This window comes from Anastrepha ludens, chromosome 2, assembly GCF_028408465.1.
Source record: "Anastrepha ludens isolate Willacy chromosome 2, idAnaLude1.1, whole genome shotgun sequence".
Lineage (NCBI taxonomy): Eukaryota > Metazoa > Arthropoda > Insecta > Diptera > Tephritidae > Anastrepha > Anastrepha ludens.
The window spans coordinates 176,514,304-176,534,316 of NC_071498.1; the positions used below are offsets into that span (position 1 = coordinate 176,514,304).

Genomic DNA, 20,013 nt, shown 5'->3' on the forward strand with positions numbered 1-20,013 from the left:
GTTTGTTCCAAGTTAATAGCTTAAAATTGGGGAAATTTTTACAACAACCTCAAATTAGAAAATACAAATTTCATGTAGATTAAACAAACCGGAAAATTTCTTAATATTTTACAGATTAAAACAAAAAGTGGTGCAGTGCATTGTTGACATACAGCTGGGCACACACACACATAGAGAGATGTAAATAATAAAATTTCCATAAACTTTTACAACCACTTTTTGTTGGTTGCAAGTACTTGTACGACTATTTACTCAATGCTTGAGTGTTTACAACTAATTGCTGCAATTTATGCTGTTCATGTACGCAGCCACGCAGAATGGATGTTGTTTTGCTTATTGCGCTTTGCGTTTTCGTTTTACGTTTTAATTGTCGCCCAACAAGCCTGCCATAATCCACACAATTAAACCAACGTCCATTAGGTATTTTCATGGTCCCAAAGTGTTATTTAACTATTTGCTAAACTAACAAAGCACTCACTTACACACACACATGCATGCATACATACATAGCTATGCACACTGGGACATGTGAGCGCAAATAAACAACTACTAACAACAACTAACTGGCCAGTTAGTTCACTTTAGCTTTTGCCGCCGCCTACTCAGCCATGCGACGCACACATTAACACGCCTGTTCGGCAAAGTGTAAGGGTCGGGGCTATTTGGACAAGTGTGCGTGGTGGTCGGCAATGTCATGGCACAATTCAAGCGTAAACGCAACGCATTGATTCCGGTCAACAAGGGTCAACCAAGCGCCCAATGATCGGCCAGCCGGCCAGCCAGCCAGCCAGTCAACCAGCATCAAACGGCAAGCGCGCTGTGTTTTGGCCTCCTTTTTTTGATTTCTCATACGCAGCTATAAAAATAAATGCGACTACAAATGCATATATACATATATATATACCTACATATGTATGTATGAGTGCACACATACATAGACTTGCATATGTATGCATGGCTGTGCGCGTCTTTTTGTTGTTAGTTTTGAAAATTGCCAATCAAAAAACCAATTAACAAGCAGCAGCACTGGGCCACTGACCACCAACGACGGCCACAGCGGTCATTCATACGTCGCTGCGCCGCAGAAGGCTTCTCGTCAAGCAGCGATGTCCTGCGGCAAATCAACAAAGCACTAAACTGACGATATCGAGAGTCAGACAGCTATGGGTGACGGAGACAAACAAAAGGATAACAGATGAACGAATAATGCTTGCTGATGTTGGATGGCAGCAGGGGCGAAGAAGGTGTGACGATGGCGATGGCGTTGGCGCTGTGACAGCAGCAAGGAAGGAGTGTCACAACAAAAAGGCAAGAAAATAGAAAAGTAAGTGGCGCAGAGTGCCAAAGGAGTAAGATTGAAAAAATGGCAGCACAAATGGCAACACATATGTACATATACAAGTGTGTGTACATTATATATGCATGTGTGTATGTGTGTGTTTCTATATGTCTGTATGCACACAGTGGAAAGCAGAAAAGTGAACGCTTGGCATAAATGGCGAATGTTGTTAGAAACAAGAAACAAGAAACAAGAAACAAGAAACAAGAAACAAGAAACAAGAAACAAGAAACAAGAAACAAGAAACAAGAAACAGCGAAAGTAGCATTCCCACGCGCACTCCACACACAAGCACACATAAATGTATATGTACGAGTATATGCATCTAATAGCGGGCAAAGAATGGCTGCACTAACAACTACGGACATGCATGTCCAACACTATCGAACACATAAACTCGATTTCTAACAGCTCGACGGGCGGGGTAGCGTTTCTGTGACAGCAGTCATGATAATAAACGCTCAGTCAACGGCGAGCTTTCAAGTTGGCATACACCCACACATACTTACATATGCACATGCAAACATTCTCGTGTGAATTTCTCTTTTGTTGGCTTTGCTTCTATTTTTTGTTGTTTTTTTTTTTTGGGCGTCGCTGATGGTCAATGCAGCGTAGTGATTTAACTACTGCTGATGTTACACGAAAAAGGACTCACTTAAGCGGCCAAGTGTGTTCATCTCCCATTATTGCTGCGTGTGCGTGTGTGTGGGTGTGTGTGTACGTCGCGATTATTGCTGGTTAAAGGTAAATATTTAAAGTGCTGCGCTATGTTTATATTTGCATGGAATGAAGTCTATGAAGTCATAACACAAATTCAGCTGGAAAAGTTTGCTTGACTTTTATTTGGAATATTTGGTTAGGATTTCGATGTGGCTTATTTGAAAATCTCTCGATAAGCAAAATTATGCTAATAAAAAAATTTAAGAAATCACCAAAGCAACATAGCAAACTGTGCGAAAACAATTATTTGTATACTTGGACTTTGTGTGAGAACAATAATTTTTATAGAACGATTTATTTAACAAAAACAAAACAAACAAAAACTGAGCTATGAAAATTCAGCAAGAGAAAGTGAAAGTTCGTTATACATATGACATATTTATAACATGTCCATAGATAGGAAAGTGAAATGGTTGAAGTCTGGCACCACTCAAGTAGCACTGAAGCGGCGTTTTGATATCATTAGAAGACATCCAACAGGCAGATATCGACAACCAGCCAGAACTTTTGACATAGTGGAGAGGTTAGGTTAGGTTAGCCTAGTTGGCAACAAGCCACGCAAAGACCTTTTGGTCCCTAGCGATACCAGATGGAGACCGACCTCTATGAATACCGAAAGTAGACATCTTGTCGGATGTCAGCGCTTTTGGCGAATCTAAGCAGCGCTGGGAGATCCGCTTTTGAGACGTCCTCCAGACCCTCATACAGTGAGGCTCCCAGGCATTTTAAACGCGTTTTTAATAATGCCAGACAGACGCACAGAAGGTATTCTAAAGCTTCCTCAACATTCTCTCTGCATTCCCTGCATTTGTCCGTGTTAGCAATACCTATCTTGTAAGCATGTGCAGCCAATAGATTATGACCCGTTAGCATACCTACGACAGTTCTGCAGTCTTTCGCGAGAGCGTAAGTACGAATTGAATCAGTTCTTTGTCGTTAGTTCTACACATGACTTTTGCTGTTTTGCATGTGATCAGATTAGTCCACCAAGCTTCCACTCGCCTTTTCATGTAGTCGTCCATTTCATTGCATATTGTATTTAGCAGTTTTGTTATGTCGTGACATAATGGAGAAGATTGTTGGGATTTAGATTGGCACTCTGCCCCAGGCTGTCGAAGAAAGGAGCGCTCAGTGACATTGATCGTCTAGCTGCCAAACCCGGACATTTACAGAGAAAGTGCTCAACAGTCTCCTTCTCTGAAAGGTCCCCATAGCTTCTGCAATGGGGGTTAAATGCGAACCCTAGCTTTTCCGCGTGTGTGCCGATCGTCCAGTTACCGGTGGTAAACACAGCTACGAGTTTGGAAATTTAATGGCGAGGAGTTCAAAGAACTTTTTGAGCCCTCCGTCTTGGTTCTGGGGCCAAAGGGTTGTCGAAATAGCACATGAAGAAATGGAGCTCCATCGTTTCTGCGCTTTCCTAGAGAAATAATTTATGCAGTTCCCCTTTAACAACTGTCAGGGGATGCCGATGCCCGGGTAGGAGGTCTCTGAGGCCATTTCAGTCCCCTTCTTGGTAGGCTTATCAGCCATTTTATTTCCCTCTATGTCCTACGGCCTGGAACCTAGATCAGAGAAATGTTACCTGCACACCTAGGAGATTTGATCTCTTCCTTACAGGAGTTTACTCATTTCCGTCGGCACCATGGCGTTGTCAGAACCTTGATCACGGCGTGACTATCGGAGGTAATGTTAATATCTCGATCGCTCCCACGTTCCCTAAGCATTTTGCATGCCTGCAGCATCGCAAAGGCGTATGCTTAAAAAAGACTAGTAGTATTCGGCCGATAATTGGCCGATTTAGAGAAAACTCCTGCTCTGACTCCCGAGTCCATATTAGAACCGTCAGTGAAGAGAGAGGTGCAAGCTTCGGTGGAGATTTTCCCCTCGATCTAATCCTGCCTATTTGGAAAGATTGCCCTAGGGTCGTGCTAGTTTGCGGATAGAGAGAACTATTCGAAGTTCGGAGAAATACTGTCCGAAAATGCTACCATGCCCCTTGAGAGATTGCCTCCAGAGGCCAACCTCCTTTAAGCTGAGTGCACTTTGAGCCGCGATGGAAATGACGAGAAAGTCGATGGGAAGTAAGTGTAAAAGCGACATTAAGGGCAGCACTGGGGCAAGTTCTACATGCTCCGGTGATGCCAGTGCATGCAGTCCTTTGCACTCTCTCCAGTTTAGTGGTATTATAGACCTTCCGAAGAGCTTCCCACCAAATCAGGCATCCATACGTTAAAATTGGAAACCCACTGCGTTGCACATCCACAGCACGACCTGTGTCTTGAGTCCCCATTTTTACCGAACATAGATTAATAGGAGTAGAAGGTTATACTGGCCTTCTTTACCTGATTTTCTATGTGTAGCTTCCAATGGCGTTTTTAGTCAATGAAAACGAGGAGACATTAATTTTAACACGAGCTTCTTAAATATATGTTGTAATAATTAATCGAACATTTTTTCTCACCGATAAATTGTTTTTTTTTTTTAATTTAAGTCCGAAATTTTGGTCAAAAATCGATTTTGTTTTTGTTTCAGAAACCGCCATTTTGTAAAAAAAATTTATTTCGCTTATTCCTTCGATTAATTACTAGATTTAACATTATTTTAACGAAATCTGTTTGTTTTTTTTAATTTCAGAGGATTCGGTTCAGAGATATAGAGGTCACCGCAAAACGTTCTTTTTTGAGAGGAGCTCCTGGAGATCAGCTGTAGCTCCTTTCTAAATAAATATTTTAATTAATACTAGGTTTTAAAATACAGTTAAAAGATAGCATAATATGCCTAAAAGTTTTCTCAGAGTTGTGGAAAATTTCGGTTTTTTCGGCCTTCTAACTGTATATAACCCCCTAAGGTTAAGGTTCGGCAAAAAAAATTTAAAAATTCCAATGAAAATTCCAGGTGTGAAGCAGTTTTACAAAATACTGAATACTCAAAAAAATACTAATCAGGTAACATAGTTAAAAAACAAATTTAGCCAATTTTAAATAAATAATTTCTGTTTCTCTTGCAGAATGATAAAAGTGCGCTATTTCAATGTCTAGTTCAAACCGTGATGAATTCCGATTTTTCGAGCTTCTTATACTCGTAGATGTCGAAAAATAAATACTTTTCTTTTTTCATAATACTGAAATAGATTAGATGGATTGACCACATCATAAGAATGCTAAACGAAAGAATCCAAAAAAGGGTGTTTACTTTGCGCCCAATCATAGGAAAAAAGAGAGGCCGACTAAGAAAGAGATGGCTTGATGATGTCGAAGCAGACTTAAAAGCGATGAAAGTTCGTAATTGGACAAATGAGGCAGGGCAAAGACTGAATTGGAGGAGGATTGTTGATGAAGCTATGAAGCTATGGCCCACCACAGACTGTGAAGCTAAGAGAGAGAAAGAAATAGATTTGTGCAAAACTAATTGTTTCACTAGATCATCTATGTAGTAAAAGTAATCATCATTGTATATTATTGTAGAGAAGTGCGCTATTTCTCTGCCCATAGCTGTATGTGTACTGGACCAGCTCCTAAAAGAATGGAAACAAATTGACGGTATGTTTTCCACCGAGAGCCAAATGGAGCAAAGGGAAAGTGATTGGAAGATACGATATAGAAATATATACCGATGGTTCTAAGATGAACTGTGGTGTGGGAGCTGGCTTCCATTCGGAGCCACTCAACCTATCTCAGTCAATTCGTCTTCCTGACTATGCCAGCGTGTTCCAGGCAGAACTTTTAGGGATCAGAGAAGCATGCAAATCACTAAAGCTCTGTAAGGAAGTTGGTGCAAGAGTAGCTATCTTCTCAGACAGTCAAGCAGCTATAAAAGCCTTGGACTCCAACTCCATTTAATCAAACTGGTCTTACTGTGTAGAGAGAAGCTGGAATTTCTTAGTCATCGGCTTGAAATCACTCTGATATGGGTTCCCGGTCATAGGAACATACGGGGTAATGAGATAGCGGATGAGCTAGCAAGAAAAGGTTCGACACTAGACTTAGCAGAGGCGGTGGCAGTCTCCACCCCACTGAACACACTAAAAGCATCCATTGCTTCACACTATCATGGTTTAGCCGAAAGAAGATGGAAGCAAATACTACATTTATTACAACAAAAATCACATGGCCTTCACACAAAATCCAAAGGACGAACCACCTGTTAGGATGTTCCCGGCCAAACATCTCACGCATGGAAAGTAGGGGAGCATGTTGCCAGACTAAACCTCCCCTTCAATCCCATCTGCAGAAGCTGTGATGCAGAAGGGGTGAAGGAAAGTCTTTTCCACCTTTTATGTCAATGTTCAGGGCTAGCTAGGGCACGACTCCGCTCCTTTGGTAAGCCTTTCTTGCAGCAAATCAATGAGATCTCAGACATCGAGATAAAGAATTTGCTGCTATACTTGGACCTCACTAAATGGATCTGACTTAGAACAAAAAAAAAACATCATCAACCGAGGACAGTGGTAGTAAAACGGTGCTGGTCACTAATTAGGAGTATTTCAGTGGAAATATTCAACTACTTCAACAACAACAACATAACTTATGATCAAAAAGTATCGGGAGGGTGATGTTGACTGTTTTCATCGATTGCCAAGGCGTAGTGCACCATGAGTACCTTCCATCGGGCCAGACAGTCAATGAGAAGAATATTATTTATCCATTTTGAAGCGTTTGAGAGATGCTGTACCACGCAAACGACCGGAAATGTGGGCAAACAATTCTTGGATTTTGCTTGATGTTGACCAAATACCAAGTAAATACCATCGTGCAAGTACCGTATTCACCTGATGTGGCCCCGTGCGACTTCTTTTTGTTTCCCAAGTTGAAGTTACCACTTCGCGGAAGGAGATTTAAATCGATAGAGGAAATCAAAGAGAATGCGACGAAGGAGCTGAAGCCCATCCCTTTGTCGGCCTACCAGGAGTGCATGGAGGACTGGGTTAAGCGTGTGTTGTTGCTTCAGACGGGTCATATTTTGAAGGTGATACACCTAATTTCCTGAAATTTAACTCTGCTTTGTTTTATTTAAACATTCCCGGTACTTTCTGATAGGGTATAGGCAGACGCAAATCGATTTGACTGTGAAGCCTTGAAAATAGACGAATCTACTTTTCGGTTGTCTTTGTGTATAAAATCTTTTAAATTCCAATATAAAAAGCAGTGAACTATTGAGTTGAATTAAACTTCAAACAAACCGCTACAATTTAAGACAGGGTCGTTTATATGTACGAGTATATCAACAGCATAGCGCCAACTGTGCCTGCAATGAGCCAATGGTGAAATGCATTCTATTCTGCCACAACTTTATTAGGATATCACAACTTTAGTCTAAGTAAGTCTAAGTTTATATAACTTCAAGCAACAATTGCAACACAATCTAAAACTAAAACTATTGTAAATAATCAAAAATGTTTTTAATAATATATAATCTGAAAGATTTGTAGACTGATTTCTGTGGACTAAAATAAAACACAACAAGAAAATTATTTGAGTTGTTAAAACTAAACATAAACCTTAGATCTAAAATCCACCCTGTATTACCTATCACTACAAATGCAAGACTATTAATCACTGGTTTTATATCGTAAATAGATTTTGTTACAACAAAAATGTGAATTCCGTTCTCTGATTCATTGTCTTTTATTGGATTATTTCAAGGAAAATTGAACAGACCCGCACATGTGAAATTTCATAAATTGATGTGCATATTTTTTGTATGTAAGTGTGTGTGTGATTTCTTTTCATTTTTGTTTTATTTTAAATGCACATTCTTTAATTGCAATTGCTTTTTCAATTTAATACCTTTATTGCTTTCCTTCACTTAATAGTTAGCAGCAGTTCCTTGCTATTTCGCTTGTGGTAATTATAAAGCATAGCAGGAATTTAAAAGTTTGTGGTTGAAATTGGATTTCCTTCCACAAACACAATCAAACAAATGATTGGGTAGCATAGACGACTTCACAGCAGAGTGAAATGTATGAATGTCGAAATGTACTATGTGTGTGTGTGTGTATGCATGTATGAGCGCACTTTGATATTTACATTTACTAATGTGAATGAGTTCGGAAGTGCAGTTGAGAATATGTCTCTCTGGTCTCTGCATATGCAAGAGTAGGTCGGTATGTTAGTTACTGCCGTGTGTATGGTGACTGCGATTTGTAATCCCTAAGCATTTACAAGTACAGATATACATATTCATAAAATTTAATTGCTATGATTATGCATGCATATGTGCGTCATTCACATCAATGAGTGTACATGCATACTCGTATATTGAATTGTGTATTAGTTGGTACTTGTAATTGGACAACAAAGTAGTAAAAGCTTATCTGGTGGCACATATGTCTAGTACCATACTAGTTGCAATGTGAACTAGTCCGAAAGTAACTAGTCTGAAAGTAACTAGTCCGAAAGTAAGCAGTCGCCAGAAAGGTGTTATAAGTGTTTTTATTCTTTTTTACGTTCCATCACCTTGAATTACTTCAGCTAATTACATTTTTATATGCAATGCATTAGTCAACTAACAATTCATAGCGGATATCACGCCACCGACCAATAGCGTTTCACGTGAACCTCCTTAGAATGCAGTTTCACTAGCTTCTGTAAATAACTTGTCTTTGGATAAACGGCAATTTCGTTTAACTACAAATCGACTGAACCAGCTGAAAGCAGCAGTTCCTTCTTTCTTCTAAAGAAAACACTCAAAAAGTAGTTTCACCACACGAAAAAGAATTAATTTTAAGTTGTACTAATCACTTTTGATATGATGAAATTTCCGTCCTCAGCTTTGTTAGAGGAGCGACGTTTGATACTTTTTAACTTGAGTACCTGCCGGCCACAGTCTAAACCTACGGCGCTGAAGAGCGCACGGATCAATTATGCTGATCAGAGTCCAAGATATTTATCTGATATTTTATTTTTTAATTTATTGTCTAAAGTATTTATACATTGTTCTAAGTACCAACAGGTCTTGGAACCAATTGGACGCACTAACCGCCTTGGCAGGGCTCAAGGCACATCTAAACCTCTGCCGCCCTATGGGTCCAGGCACCCAGCTGCAATGCAACGCCGCATCAATCACCAAAAATGTTTACCCGCATTTTAGGTATTAACCACAGCCACCACCAAACTCCACGAAGGGCCGTCCTAAGAACAGCTCAGCTCGAACTGTGAATGCTCCTATTTGTTCGAGGTGTCAAGATTAAGTCTTCAGTCTGACCTTGTAGCCCATGAGATTACCAGTTGAGCTTCCATACTGCTTACGGACTGGTAACCCTAGGTTTCAATCGCCTTTTACGGCAGGCATACCTTACCTCGGGCAAATTCTAATCCTGGGGGATTTTTAGAGGGACAGCGTCCAGTGTGTTTTTACGTGGGTACCTGCCGGCGACGGTCTGATTTCATGGTGCTGAAGAGCACAACGGATCAAATCAATGCGTTGATCAGCACACCAAAAGGCAGTACCAATTGGTAGTGTGGAATGGGCACTAGCCACCTTGGTGGGATTCGAGGCCTATCTGAACCTCTGTCGTACTATGGTTCCGGCCCCTGGTTGCAATGCAACTCCACATCGAGCCAAAAAGACTCTACCCGCATGTGGGTGTTATAGGTACCACAACCAACAACCAACTCCGAGGACTCCTGGTCCCAGTGGCACCAAATTGAAGTCTCCGGGCAGACTTCGTTGCCAAGACTACTACCAGTTGAGCTTGAATACAGCTCCGTACTGGTGGCCATATGTTGAAAGAACAGTAAGGATTGAGTGTTTTATCTCTATACATCCTCAACAACCATCTCAGATGAAAAACTCTAAATGAAAAGGTTATAAATTAAGTCCTGGACATCACACAGAAATGTAGTGACAACAAAGGGTTTCACATAAATCTGAAATAGATAATCCTAGTGTCATTTACCAGGAGAAGGAACCTTTCCGTGATAGAACCGACTCTAGGGAATATAAGGATCAGGTTTTCTCAGCAAGCAATATACCTTGGTGTGGTGCTTCACAAAACCCTCACTTAGAAATCTCCCTTAGATGCTGCTTTTACCAAGGCGACGACTCCTTTTCGGACTACCCACATCATTTTGGTAAAACATGGAGTTTTTCACCCAAACGACTTGCTGGTCATTTACTGAGAACAAAATGTAATAAATTGCTTTAATTGATGTGCAATGGCTTAACTACGGCAATAGAACTCACGCCACGGATGCATTCAGTCGAGTGCACTTTACTCACAAATCTGATACACAGGGGGTTTCGAAATTTGAGGATGGTGGTGCGGGTGTATTTGAGCTGAACTTTAAAAGAGCGATACCTACGGGCGTTTATCCCATAATATTTCAAGCGGATATCCATGGCATAGAAATTTGCGATAGAGAATGTTTTCAGGAAGAGACTTCGAGGCTCAACTCGATATTTCCAGATAGCCGACAGCCAAATTTCTCACAAAATAACATCTAAACTCGTAAAGAGATGCCCCCCTGTCCTCCACCGAGAAGTAAGCACCGTCTTACTGGGCTGGGTAACAGGACATGAATATTATTCCGGCAGTGAACAGGCGGACTGTTTAGCAAAATAAGGCGCTATATCGAAATTGCATGCACCAGAACCCTTTTTCGGGTTTACCAAAGCCCACATAAAAGAAACTTTAAACGAGTGGGAAGACAAAGAGTTCAAAAGCCACTGGATGGAAAGTCCAGAACAGAGGCTGGCCAAACAGTTTGTCCTCTCTTCTAGACGAACATCTAATAGTCTTCTACAACTCGACAAGACAGATAGGACTTGCCAACTCTCGCTGGACATTGAAATCTTCGTTATCATTTCAAAAGACTAGGGTGAACAGAAACAAGCCTCTTTCGATTCGCGCTCTGCACGTTGAGTGGCTAAAGCAAATCTTCTGCGAATGTTTTGCACTCGCAGGTCGCAGACTCCCACGCCCAGCTGGTATGACGCTAAATCCATTGGTGATATGGGTCAAAAAGTGAGAGGAAGGGCAATTATGTATTTACGGTCAAACAAAATAGACTACATCGGAGGTGGCCATACACCAAAGTCCAATGAAAATTATAACAACAATAATAATTAATTCTAATTGGTCCAATTGAACACTAATTACGAACGGCCGATAAAGTCAAAATATCAGTACGATATGTTTCGATAGCAGTGAACAAGGAGAGAAAAAAAAAACGATATGTTCACAAGAAGACTAGTTCGTAACCAATCATTCCCCATATATGCTCAAGCAATAATAAGTCATTATACGAGTATGCATTTATTTATATGTTTGTAGGTACTTACATGCAATATACACAAATAGACATCCTCATTACTGGTCTTCCTCAGGAAATTACCAGCCGCTATTACTGTATTCGACAGCAAATGACATTGTGGCACAAATTTCGATGTCCATTCAATGAGGCAATAATTGAGCGTCCAAACCAATTTTGTGTGTGTGTCACTGTTTTGCATGGTGCTGTAAAGGAAGAAGGTAGAAATATGTGTTAGAATTTTTATTCGCATCTATAAAATTTGTATGTAGGTTTAAGGGAAAGTATCATGGGGAATGACATATTAAAATTAACAGGCTCAATGAGATGGAAACTCAGCACTTTTGGTACATTTTTAATTGAGGCTACAAAAACAATTATAGCTTAGAAAAATATGTTTCTCACAACAACTATAGACTATTTAGAATTAAGCACCGATGGCGCATACGATGGAATGATGAACTGAACGAACCATGGCTAGGCCACGTTATGAGAATGAACAGTTCAAGAGCCCATGAAAATTCAGGAGGCGAATGCATACAAAAATAAAGCAAAAGGAAGACCACAATCGAGGTGAATTGATGAAAAGAAAAAAAGACCTGGATCAACTTAATCTAACGAACTGCTGAACAGCATGGAGGTGGACTGTTCAGCAGGCCGTAACTGACTTTGCTCTGATTGATATTTTTGTTTATGCCAATCAGTTGGCTCCAGGGGTAGATAAATTACATCCCAAAAATTGTTAAACATATGCGCCATATATACCTGAGCGAAACCTTAACCACATATAAAAAAGATGAGCAGGATGAGCCTAAGCCAGAACAGTCGGAATAATCTGACAGTCGGAAACAAATTCAAGTATGAAAACTATTATCGGTCTATAGTTTTCATACTTGAATTTGTTAGGTTTTGCAGCCGCATCGCACATAGAGACAGCGATACCACTTAGACCACGAACTGGGCCCGTTGAGAACCGCATATTGAGCCATCTCGAGCTATTGACAAAGCGTAAAAAGTGGTTGATACCGAAAGTGTATAGATCATTGATAGCCATTCAGAAGTAGGATCTTAAATATCGGTTCCTGCTTCTGGCTAGAGCCGGGCATGTGCACAAAAGGTGTTGAATTGTTTCCAACTTCTCCTCATTCCCACAGCTAGGACAGAAATCATGTATGTAAACGCCTAACCTCCTTGCGTGATTTCCTATGAGACAATGTCCTGTGAGGACCCTTCTAAGGTCCTAATTTGAAGTCTACTAAATCTTATAATATTCTTGGACAGACATAGATTTGGCCTTGGCCATGTTTGCCTAGCAATTTCACAAGTATTGACACTTATCCATCTTTGATTTACAGAACTGATTAGTGCGTCCTTAACAAGAAGCTTACATCTGGCGAGAGGTACCCCATAAAATTATTTATGTTTGGCATACAGGCACCTTCTCTTGCAAGTTAATCAACACTACGATTTTCTGGCATATCTCTGTGGATTGAAACCCAGCATCAGATAATACTGTTTAGCCATGTCATTAAGAAATTGGCGACAATATAAGGCACTCCTTGATATTATTTGGAATGCTTCCGAAGTCCGTAGGTCAGCTTGGCTGCCTGATAGAATGGAGATATCTTTTGATGATATTCTGTTTATCTTTAGCAATTTTAAGGCCTCACGAGTAGCGTTTTCGCTTGAAAAATACTACAGTGATCTGGTAGTTTAAAGAATTCACTGATAAAAAACTCTTCGCAATTTAACACTGATCCTACACCGGTGCCCATTTTAGATCCGTCCGTGTAGATCTTAACGGCTGTGTTGTGTGATGGATCTTCTTCAACCCATTCCAGTCTGGAAGGGATTTTCATTAAGAAATTCCGTTCGAAGCAGAGAATGGGAGGGTGATAATCACAATCACTGAGAATATCCGTACAGGAGTCTAAGATGGTTGAATGTCCATGTGAGACAGTCTTCTATTGTGAGCTCGCTCTGCGTCTTAAATCGGAACAGGCCGCTGAGTACTTGCAGAAGAGATCTAGCGGTGGCAGATGCAATATGATATCCATGATATGGTTTTCATGACGCCACATAGTGCTAATTCCGCTTATCTGTGCACCTTATTCAATAAATTAGAAACAGTTTTTTCTGCATAGCGCACCAACAGATAACATTTCCATATGGAAGAATGGGTCTGACAACAGCTGTATAAAGCCAATGAGCAACCTTAGGTTTAATTCCCAAGGTCTTACTTAACGCTCTCTTAGCAGGCATAAAAAGCTAAGTTCGCTTTCCTAACTCTTTCTAAGATGTTTGATTTCCAATGCCGATAACACTCCTTAATATTTGTTATAAAATCTAACATTGAGCGGCAGGTTTTAAATCAGGAAGGTCCACTGTAAACCAAACCCCCAAGAAAACAACGTAACCACATTTCATTAGTTTATTGACTTCAAAGCTGCAAACGATAATATTATAGTAGTTCCTGTCAATGCGTCAAGTCTACTTTTTACTACAATTTTTTTTTTGTCTTAGAGATTTATAATATATAATATCTCAAAGCAGCCTTACCAGCTGGATTTATAATTGAAAAAAAAAAATTCTTTTGCCAGTATTTCTGATATATAATATATACTGATATACGTAAACAATTGAAATCAATAAAATAAATTTTAATATGAAAAAAACCACTTTTGAAAAGTGAAAAAAATTCTTTTCTTTGCAAATCAAAAATGCCTGAACGGAATCGACAGAACCAAAATTCCATGTATCATAATTGCTGTTACAGCATCGGCACCATAAACACCATTCACAATTTCAGCGACCTGGCTTGTATTTTCGCCTTTATCAAAGAAACACTGAAAAATACAATTATATGAATTTTCTCTTGTTGACTTCTGCTGACCGACGATGAAGCAAACAAAACACAGCAAAATAATTTTTTCGTTTGAAATATCACATTGAAAACGAGCATAAACTTTAAATTGTTTGATTAAAACTTTACGAGATATCGATTAGTACAGTCCACACTAATATGATTTTTAAAATAAAATAAAATGCGAGTATTTTTTTTTTTTTGGAGTTTGCAAATTTCTACGGGGTTCTTCTTCTTAGCATCACAGTTCTTGGTGAACCATTGCTTCATTCACAAGCTGTCCCCACCGACGTCTCTATCTAAGGCTACTTCCTTCCACCGCCCAACGTTCAGCTTTGCAAGATCATCTTCAACGTATTCGAGCCATCTCTTTCTCGGGCGTCCTATTCTTCGGCCTCCAGCAGGGTGCAATTCAACTAACTGCCTTTCGAGCTGTTCTCTCCAAGCCCTCTTATCTTCTGATATTTCATTAATCTTATCACAGTTTATTCTACGGGGTCATTGCTTATATTTTAAACTTTTTTTCTTATCTATTTTTGTGATAAAAGTGCACTAATAACTCAATTGATTGCTTAAAAGATAATATCGGCAGTTGCTAATTTTTCGATCCTTTATCGATAAAGCAACTGTACAGCAGTAATTTTCAGAAAAATACCAGTACGGCTGTATTTGGTGCAGTACATATGTACATACATATTTACCTACATTTAGCATGAGCGATGAGCACTTAACACAGAATGCTTTCATCGAAAACTTCACCTACTGCAATTGCGATTGCTCAGCACAAAGAGAATCGATAAAAGGAGGAATAAAATAAAGTTTAACAAGAAAAGTTGACACGTGCATACAATCAAACATACATACACAGTTGTGGCATACACAAAATAACTGGACATGCACCAAATACGTGCACATCCATACACGAATGATTATTTATTTTGCATCTGTTTGCTGTTCTGACACACTGGTTTCGAATTTAAAGCACAAATTTTTACAGTTTAAAAAAGAGAAAACATATTTGAAATTAGAAAATCCGACTCTCAACACTTTTTGCGCTTGTAGAAGTCATCGATATTGTGGTTGCAGCAAAAAGTCCTTGAAAAGCTTCAGTAAACCACAACACCAAGCATTAAAGTGCTGCACTGACACCCAACTCTACATACCGGGTGACTCAAATACAAGTATATTTTTTTAAATTAAATGAATTGAAGTACACTCAGTTACTTTGGCATACCAAAAAGGCCTATTGGAGATAACAAGCAATCAAATTATGCAACCAGATTTCATTCAAGTGACTTCCGCCACTTTCTCCGTCATGCATTCGATCAACACAATACGACAAAAACATGTCAAAGTTTCCGGATTTCTGTCACGAATGACTCACCTCATCTGAAGCATCATTTACATGCAAGGTGAAGTCCAACATAAACAAGACTGGCGTCATAAAAATATTTTTAATGGCATTGTCTTTTTAATGAGTTAGTGCGTTGGAAGTTACATCCCCAGCTGACTTCCAGTGAAAGCTTGGTGACATTCGGTTCAGTGGAAGCGAAGTTATTGGGTCTAAAGTGTCGGTATGTTTGTGTCATCGGTACAAAAATGAGTTTCGAACAAAGAGCTAATAGCAAATTTTTGTTTTAAAATCGGAACATTTTAAACCGAAATATTTGAATTGATAAAAAAAAGTTTATGGCGATGATTGTCTATCTCGTGCCAGAGTTCTTGAGTGGTTTACACGTTTCAGAGATGGTCGTGACATAAATGACAATGAACATACGAGCCGCCCAAAGTCAGTAATCACCGAAAGCTCCATCGAAATTGTTCGTAAACTTATCAAAACTGAACCGAAATCATAGTTGAAATTTATGGAATCGGAGTTGAATGTCTCCAAAACATCGATTTATCGTATTTTAGCAGATAATTTGGGCTTGCGAAACGTCTGTGCGCGTTTCATTCCCCACAAGTAAACTGAGGACCAAAAAATGCTCAGAATTCAACATTCGAAAGTCGCACCTGTTTTTACAATTTTCACTTGGTCTCCACAACGCAAATTAGGTCTTCTTCTTTCCCGTCGTCCATTAGTTCCCTCTTGAAAAACTGCCATACCGGAGCACCTTCGTTCATTCTCGAGACATGGCCAAGCCAGCGAAGCCGCTGTACTTCAATACGCTTCACTATGTCCATATCTCAGTACAGCTCATACAGCTCGCTGTTCCGTCGAATACGGAACTAATTCTCGCCTACGCGAAAAGGACCAAAGATTTTTCGGAGCATTTTTCTCTTAAAGACACCAATTGCGCTCCCACCAGTTGTCGTCATCGTCCAAGGTTGTATACAGGGACGGCGATGATTAGGCTTTTGTACAGCGTTTTTTCTTTTCGTTTTCCGAGAGGGGGATCTATTTCTAAATCGCCTACTTAGTCGAAAGTAACATTTTTAGGTAAGAGTTATCCTTCGTTTAATCCCTAGCCTGACGTTTAACCTCTGGCTGTTAACACTGGTACTCAGATCAACAAAGTTCTTCACCACTTCGAATTCGCGGTTGCCAACAATGACGAATTGTCCACGAAGCGAGGACTCGTTGCATGCTGACAGCAGGTACTTTGTTTTACCGCAAGATCAACTTTTTCTGCTTTCTTCTCCAGACTGGAGTACGCTAAACAAATCGCCCGGTTGTTGAGGCCGACAATATCGTGCCAAAGCGCTTCAACTTAGCAGCACGAAGCTAAGCTTCTTATCGAATGGCTTAGAGAGGTCATTTTCGATCCTGACAGAGCTTACCGTAACGCTCAACGTCATTTTACACAGCCGTACAGGTAGTTCCTGTTTGTGCTATCGAAAGCAACTTTGAAATGGACAAGAACATATCGTGAAGATCTGGTCAATAGTAGACGTGCCAGGTAGTAGACTTCAGCCGCACTGATACGGTCCAATCAGTTCTTTGTCAATGGGATTCAGTCTCTCACATAATACGCTCGATAAAACCTTGTACGCGACGTTAATAAAATTAATCCCACAGTAATTACAGCACTTTTGTAGGATCACCCTTCTTGAGAATCGGGCAGAGCACGCTTTGGTTCCAGTCGTTCGGCATGCTTTCATCCGACCATAGTTTACAGAGTAGCTAGTGCATGCGGGGTGTTTGCTCTTCGCCTCCAGCTTAGAATAGCTCGGTCAGTAGTCGGTCGGTTCCTGCGCATTTGTTGTTTTTAGCCGCGATATGGCTTTTCGAACCTCTTCAAAGTCGGGTGGTGTTACGACCATTCCGTCGCCCAGGACTGACGATCGCACCTTCGACGCCCGCACTGCTCCTGTCATCGTTTACGTTGTGCGAATTGACTCGTTTACATATTATATGCATGGCATTGACAGAAGAGTCTAACGGGGTCAACCAACGAGGCTCCGAAAATGTACATCGCCAAGATGGGTGATAACACAATTACTGAATTTAGTGCGCTAAAGCTCCCTCGTTTTAAGAACCAGTATTAACACCGATAACAATGTCAGCCTAGAAATCCAACGTAGAATCTCTCTTGCCAACAGGTGCTACTTTGGACTAAGTAGACAATTGAGTACTAAAGTCTTCTCTAGACGAAAAAACGTACTGCGTACTTCTACAAGGCTCCCATCATACCCGTCCTGACGTATGGCGCAGAATCGTGGACGATGACAACATCCGATGAAGCGTCGCTTAGAGTGTTTCAGACAAAGATTATGCGAAAAATTTTTGCACCTTTGCACGTTGGTCTACGGCGAGTATCGCAGGCGATGGAACGATGAGCTATATTAGCTTCACGACGACATAAACATAGCGCAGCGAATAAAGATCAAGCGGCTACGTTGGCTGGGTCATGTCGTCCGAATGGATGCGAACGCTCCGGCTCTGGAAGTATTCGATGCGGTGCCAGCTGGAGGTAGAAGAGGAAAATCTCCTCTGTGTTGGACAGATCCGGTGGAGAAAGACTAGGAAATTGGCTTCACTTGGTATGTCTAACTTAGCATGAGAAAGAAACGCTGTATGCGCTGTATGTGACCCATTCTAATGAGGCCAAATAACGTAAAAGTTCATATATTTAATTTCAGCTTTTCATGGCTCTGTAGAACTCACCGCTGAATTAAAAGATGTTCGCAGCGAATCAAACCGTCACTTCGAAAGTCACAAGAAGCAGTCAATATCTATGGAAGCATTGGGTGCTCATTATTCATATCAAAGGTTTTCGAGTTTTAAAAGTTTTTTTTATGTAGAGGAGATGAAATTCTGGCTCGCCTTAAAAGAGTATTTTTCAGTTAAATGCGATGTAGCTCTGCTGCGCTGTCCAAACTGGAAAAGGATAATTAATTAATGATTCAACCAATGAGCGAACTGTAATTTGTAAGCGAACACTTTGAGATATTTGTGGAGTTATTGAAAACGAAGTTCCACGCTATCACTACATTTTCGGCACATTACAATGAGGGAAGCCAAGCATCCTCTGCTTGCACAAATTTGGTAAGGTTGAATCGGTTGTCCTGTGGGACGAACTCAGGCTCATATATCCCAATGTGTTGCCGCATGAGGAGCTTTCCATATTTCTCCTAAAACCAGTGTGTGCTTTTCAAAAATTTTAGAATATCCCCTATTTCTGCAGAACTGAGATCTTCCAATTTATTAAAAAAATGTCTGCTTAGAATAGTAAATCTGCGTCTAGATAGAGCAGGAAAATGGCACAGAAGGTGCAAGATTGTCCCTTCCTCTTCCTCATCAAGACAACTTCTTCAGAAGTCATGTGCTGAAAGGATGAATGTGCAACATATTAGACAATATCCCGTTATGACTGAAATCAGTGTGCCAAGGCTGTGCTTATTTTGCCTTAGCAGAGATTCTGTGCGTTTAGCATTGATAGTCGGCCACAGTTGACGTGCGATTTCGCAGGTGGCTTCATTACGCCATTTTTCGTTTGCTTTCCTAACGATTTCTTCAAGGATGAGTAGCTTACATGTTTGTAAGGGTTTATCTATATCATTGTCTGTGTACTCATCGGCCAATTTGGTGCCGAGTCTCGCTAGTTCACCGGTTCGGCAATTACCCTCAATGTCGCGATGGCAAGGAACCCATGTTAACCTTAGATGAAATGAGCCATCTCGTTAAGAGATGTGTGGCATTTCATGGCTACCTTGGAGGTTGTCGACTGCTTTGTGAGGGATTTTATCGCCGCCTGGCTGTCAGTGAAAAGGTAGATATCATTTCCAGATATCGCATCACACTGTGCCTGTATCGCGGCTTTCATTATTGCCATCAGTTCAGGCTGAAAGACACTACAGTAGTCGGGGAGCGGAAAACTGAAAGAGATCCCCAGATGCTCGGAGTATACACCTCTGCCCACCCTGCCCCCGAGCTTTGAGCCATCTGTGTATACATGAATAGACTTGGTCTGTCTTATATCGACCCGTCCCCACTCTTCCCTTGAGGGTAGGAGGGTCGTGAATGTTCTAATAGCGAGTGTAGGTGGGAGTGCATAGTCCACCAATCCCGGAGTCTCCGAAGTGCCAGCCAGGATTTTGCCATGACTGTAGCTCTTATTTGAACACTTACTTAGAGTGTTCAGCCTTATCGCCACACTACACGCGATATATTTTGCCTGCATATCTACCGGCAGGAAGTTTAATGTCGCATATAAGCTTTCGATGGTGTGGTTGACATCGCGCCAGGAGACAGGAGACATAGCACAGTGTTGCAAGTGCGTTCGTACGACTAATTTACTAATTTTCGAATATTTTTGGAATTTTCCAATAATTACCCACAGTTTAGAGACTTCAAAGTATAGGATTGAAAATCAATAATATCTTCTCAAAACCCA

The 20,013-nt window shown here is 40.5% G+C and overlaps 1 protein-coding gene across 2 annotated transcripts in view; it reads right to left on the reverse strand.

Annotated features, from left to right (window-relative positions):
• Positions 1-20,013, reverse strand: part of LOC128855915 (uncharacterized) — a 311,903-nt gene that overhangs the window by 48,993 nt on the left and 242,897 nt on the right. For both annotated transcript variants that reach the window (XM_054091156.1, XM_054091155.1), the window contains one exon: positions 11,345-11,519. In XM_054091156.1, the coding sequence (XP_053947131.1) occupies positions 11,345-11,519 (175 nt within the window). The remainder of the gene's footprint in view (positions 1-11,344; positions 11,520-20,013) is intronic.